General features: G+C 59.6%; 1 protein-coding gene across 1 annotated transcript; it reads right to left on the reverse strand.

The window, feature by feature from the left end:
• Positions 1–526: 526 nt before the first annotated feature.
• LOC121673068 (H2.0-like homeobox protein) lies at positions 527–5,476 on the reverse strand (the record flags this gene model as incomplete). The annotated part of the gene is made up of 4 exons (XM_042046110.1): positions 527–3,146; positions 3,967–4,151; positions 4,627–4,806; positions 5,383–5,476. Coding segments are annotated over 4 exons (798 nt in total), but the record flags the coding sequence as incomplete, so codon positions are not given.
• Positions 5,477–5,481: the final 5 nt, after the last annotated feature.

Here is a 5,481-nt window from a genome sequence, read left to right on the forward strand (position 1 = left end):
TTGCTCTACCTGCACGTGCACAGCGGGAGCACACTGGTGAGAGATATGATTCATTTTCCCTGTAGCCGGGAGAGAGGAAGAAACCCACCTCCCGGCTCCGCCACTTGGCCCCTTGGCCCGAACAGCACCCGAGGTGCACGAAGCACAAAAAGCGGGAGGAGGACGAAGGAATTTTATCCCATCTCTTCCATTCCGATCTGAGCATCTTTCTCCAAAGCTCGAGTCCCAACAGCATTATTTCCTCTTCTGTCGCGTTATCTTAAAGTGATGCCATAAAGGCATTGCCCCGCTCTCTCCCCGACCCCGAGTCCAGGCGGGCATTGCTCCCGTTATTTGGGGAGGCCGAGGTGGAGAGAGCCTGGCCCCGCGCAGCCAGCCCTGTGCTCGGAGGAGACGCAGATTCCTTTAACCCAAGGGAAGAGAAACTCTTTCCCGGTGCGCTTTTCCTTTCTCATCTGACAAGAGCCACTCCAAAACCCTCTCTCCTGCATGGGCTAGTCTTCAGGAAGCAAACTCAAAAGGCAAACAAATTCCTGCGGTTCCGTGAGCCGCACCACGGTGGTTTACCGGAGGAGAAACAATCGTGTTTCGCTGGGCATCTGTCCCGCGGCTTCCCTTGTGTTTAGGGGAGTTCCAACATCACGGCAAATCCCGCGCCGATGGGCGCAGCCGCTTTCTGGGGCTGAAAGCGAACTGCGGGGCCCCCGCCGTGCCCCGATAAGATGTGACACCCCCTCGTTTCCTCCCTGGCAAGGTTTTAAAGGCAGAACATTAATTTATAAGCCCCCTACAGATAATTTTTTCCCCCGTCCCATTTCTCTGTCCCAAGAGGGGTCGGCCAGGGACAGCGCCCGAGGAGCGCTGCCCTGCGCGGGCGCTGCGGGCATCCAGGAACGCGTCAGAACTTTGTGGGCGCCCCTCTTGGAGATCACCCGGCCTGTCGTGGCTCTGACGGAGCCTCTGCCCTCTCGGTTACACGTTTTTTGCCAATTCACCCGTCCCTTCTTCATCCGGCAAGACGTCTCGTGGCCGGCCGTATGCCCCAGCTCCTTCTCCCCCGGGCTTCTGGCAGGGGAACTCTGTCGGCCTTTCCTTCCCTTTCCTCGAGGCTTTGCTCCCCCTAGCAAGGGTGTCCTCCCCGGAAAACCCCCCCTGTCCTGAAGGATTTCTCGCCTGAGCTTTCAGAGAAGCAGCAGACGAAGGCCAGAGGTGCGCCCGCCTCCGTATCGCTGGAGGGCACCGGGATTTGTCCAGCCTTTCTCTTTATTCCTCCGTCTCCCCTTTCTTTCTAGCGATGCCACAGGCTCAGTGCCCATCGGCCGAGCCTGGGGGCAGAGGGAAGGTGGCCCAGCTTCTCCTGTCCTGCCCTGCCTCCGTGAGCAGGATCCCGGCCCCCGCGTATTCCTGTGCCGAGGCAAAAACCTCTCTTCCCAGAGGGAAGGACGGGGGCTGCTCACCGCCGCGGCTTTCGCTCTAATCTCTGCTGCTTGGCAAGGGAGGAGGGGGAAGCAGGCTGGCTCAGAAGCGGCCCCCGTTCTCCCTCGTGGCCCGAGAGGAGCGGAGCACGGAGCAGCGCGGCGCTTTATATTTTTCCGAGGGCGAAGCCAGCTATGAACCCGAGCGGAGCCGTCGGATCCCGGCCTGGACCCCCGGGGAGCTCCGGTGGAGCCGCCCGGCCGCGCTCACCGGGGTAGGGGGAGCATCCGCCGTGTGTCCCCCCCGGAGCTCACCCTACCCCCACCCCGCCATCGGCCTCCTCGCCGCGCACAGCGCCTGGATGACGTCACAGCGCACCCCGGAGCCGCACCGCCGCGCTGTGACGTCACGGGGGCTTGCGGGGAGGCGCGCGGCGAACCGGAGCGACAGCGAAGCGAAGCGAAGCAAAACTAAACAAACCAAAGGCGCCGTGTCCCCCCCGCGCCCCAAAACTGCCCCGCCGGCTCTCGGCAGCGGCCCCGGGAGTCGAGGGCGGTCAGACGGCCCAACCCTGCCGGTCACGCGTGATCAGTGGCACAGACACATGTGCAGGCACACGCGGGATTACGAATGACATTGGTAACCTTCTCATCGGGTGCACAACTCTGCGTCATCAAATCCAGTCCTTGTCACTGCCTTCATTAGAAAAGAAAAGAAAACAAAAATAAATGTAAGTAGAAGGAGAAGGCTGCCTGGGGAGGCTCCGAGGCGAGGAGAGGCAGCTGCTGCCTTCGAGAGGGGTGAAGGAAGCTGGGGTAGCCACGCCAGCCCTCGCCCCTGGTCAACAGACTGACGTGGCTACAAACCATAGCAAACATTTTATTTACAGAAGTTATATATATATATATATTTATATTTATATATTTTGTCAGTGCAGTATTTCTTGGCCGGATTATTCGAAGCAACACGTTGCAACCAATGAGGACGTTGGCAAAATACTTCACATTGTAAATTGGGGGGGGGGGGCGGGGAAAGGTGGGGATTTCGGAGAGCGTTCTTGCAGTCCCTCGCTCAGATTTTCCTTGGAGAGAACGAGGGGCAGGAAACGGAGAATCAAAATAAAATTTAAAAAAACAAACCAAACAAACAAAAGAGCGAACGCCCGGTCTCCTGCGAGCAGCTCTGAGGGAAAGGCGGCCGCCACGCGCTCCGCCGCCCCAGGACCGGGGCTCCCCTCTCCGCCCGAGTCCTCGGCCCCTCTCCCTGGCCAGGCCGGGCGCTGGCCACAGGCGGGAGCGGGCCGCAGCCAGGGCCGGTGCCGGGCCGGCCTTGCCGCGCTCCCGGGACGGGGAAGGGAGATAAATTAGCGCACAGGTCCCGGGCCGCCCCGACTATAGGCCGCTCCGCGGCTCGGGGCTGGCGGCGGCGGGCGGCGGCGGGGAGGGGAGGCCGGCGCTGTCGCAGGACTTGCCCAGCCCGGCGGCGGGCAGGCTCCGCTCGGCGCCCTCAGTCCGTTCCGTGTCGCTGGGGGCCATGTCGAGGGACTCGGCGTCGCTGCTGTCGCTGTCGCCGTCGGAGCGGCTGGGGCTGCGCTCGGGCTCCCCGGGGGCGGCGGGCGGTGCGCCGGCTCGCTGGGCTGCCGGCTCCGGCGGCGGCTCCTTGTCCTTCTGGGCCTGAGCTTCCTTGGAGTGCCGCCACTTCATCCGCCGGTTCTGGAACCACACCTTCACCTGCGGCCGCACCGCCCTTAGACGGGCGGCACGGCCCCACCGCGCCCCGCACCGCGCCCCGCACCGCGCCCGGCTCCGACCCCTTCCACCGGCAAAGCGGGGAGAGAAGGAGGAGCCGTCCTCCCCTCCCGCTGCCCAGATCCTTACGAGACTAAATGGCTTTTCTTTGTTTTTTCCTCCTCGAGTTTGTGTATTTAAATACCTCACACACCCCACCCCGTATGTGCTTGTTTGTTTGTTTGTTTGGATGGGGTTTTTCCTCTCTCCTTCTGCTTCTTCTTCCAGGAAACCAAATCTTGCTCAAGAAACCACAGCGTTAAACAATTCTGTGCGCTGCGGGCCCTCAATAGTGGAATCATTACAGAGTGGCGTTTAATGATTCCGTTTGAAGAAGTGTTTTCACTTCCTCAGAACGAGGGATTTCACAACGCGAGGAAAGATTTAGAACAAAAAAAAATTAAAACAAAAAGGAAAAAAAAAGGGGACATTAAGAATAGTGTGTTCACATCTACTTCCTTTGACCTAAACTGCCTCCTACAGCAAATTGCACTCCAGTAAAGCGCACACTGATGGTCTGCCCTGGCCCCGATCGTCTCTCTGCCCGGCCTGCTCCTTGGTGGACAAAACAAAGGCAAAACCTCCGTGCCGGGCCGCGGTACGCCGCGGAAACTGGGCGCAAGAGATGCTCGGGGGGGAGGTGCAGCCCCTCAGACAGCCCCACTTATAGTAAAGGAAGGGAAAACACGTCGAAACCTTACTGCCCTCTGCTATCCATCTAAACTGGAAGTAAGGTTTGAAACAAAACCGAAGCCATTCTTACTTGAGCATCTGTCAGCCCCAGCATCGCCGCCAGTTGCTTCCTGTCCGGTTTGGTGACATACTTCTGGATTTCGAACCGTTTTTCTAAACCTTTCCTCTGCAGGTTGGAAAAAACAGCCCTGGACCAGGAGCGTTTCCTCTTGTATGTCTGGGGCAGAGTGTCCTTGGTTAGAACCGCGTACGGACCTGGGGAGGGGAAGAGAAAAGCGGGGGAAGAGAGGGGGAGACGGCGTTATTAATATTGCAGCCTGAAAGGGAGCATTCAATCGATCAGAATGAGAGTTGGACTGCGGTGTGCAGGGAGGGCCCGGGCCAGCGTGGCCCTGCCTGCCCGATGGATACGTGTCCTGTCAGCTTGTGCTGCCTCGGGCGCGGGTGGAGCTGCCTGGAACCCGAATTTCTTCCTCTCCCCCCTCCCCGCTCCTTCTCTCTCTGCCCAGGTTATTACTCCTGTACTCGATGGGATGGTCCTCTAGGTCAGGCCCTAGCCGACTCTTCCTCCCCCCCACGCAGCCCGGCTTTCGCCCAAAATCTGAACCTCGCTACAAAACACACACCCTGGCCTTTCAAAAGTGCCTGGCGAGTCCCTCCGGGAGGAAGGGGGCTGCTCCAGGACGAAGGGCCCTGCGCCACGGGAGGGTCGAGGAGGGACGAGATGTACCTGGAAAAGTGTCTTGAAATTGGTGCTGCACTGAGCTCCTTGGGTTTGTGTTTAAGGGACCCAGGATAGCAGAGGCCTCGTTAATGGGGTCTAGAGACGCGAAGAACTGGCCGGCGGAAGGCTGCAAGTTGGGGAGATGAACCCCAGTTTGGCGGCTCGTAGTTAATAAGGAGGTCAGATCTGCGAGCACAGGAACAAGGAGAGCTCTGTTATACCGCGGTCGAGACCGACAACCCGGCATGATCCGGAGCGGGTCCCAGGCCGGAGGGGCTCGGGGGGCCACCATGCAGCCGTCTCCCGCCCCCAGGGGCTCTCCTCGGGAGAGGCGGCCGTGCCCCGGCAGTCAGACATCCTCCGACATATTTACTCCCTTGGTCAGGATGTTTACAGGCCGCGAGGGGAGATGGATTGCAGCGAAAGCCTTTAGACGGGCTGTGCCCCGGGAGGCAGAAATCACTGGGCGCTCCGGGAAGTGCGGAGTGCTCCGCTCGCTATTTTCCCGCTATCGCTATTTTCCCAGGGGCGCAAGCCCTGCGCCCCGGCTCTGCCGTGCGGAGGTCAGGGCGGGGGCAGGGGGGGCTGGCTTAGTGAGCCTATTAGAGACTCCGATTTATAACTTTTTTTTTTTTTTTTTAGTAATTATTTTCTCGGCTAGATAGAAAAGTTTTCAAATCGCGGGTGTAGTCGCTAATCACAGTACAAGTAACAGAGCACCGAGAGAGTAAGCAGGGAAAGCGGACAAGCCAATTTCTCTACCTCTCAGCGTGTTGCCTTCCTTGACTTTGGGGTCAAACTCCGCCGATAAAATGCGGTCGATGCCGAATTTCAGGTCCTTGCTGGCGGGCGCCGGCGCCG

Source organism: Corvus kubaryi, unplaced genomic scaffold, assembly GCF_017639235.1.
Source record: "Corvus kubaryi isolate FWS band 111438036 unplaced genomic scaffold, C.kubaryi_AGA036_p1.0 65157, whole genome shotgun sequence".
In the NCBI taxonomy this organism is placed as follows: domain Eukaryota; kingdom Metazoa; phylum Chordata; class Aves; order Passeriformes; family Corvidae; genus Corvus; species Corvus kubaryi.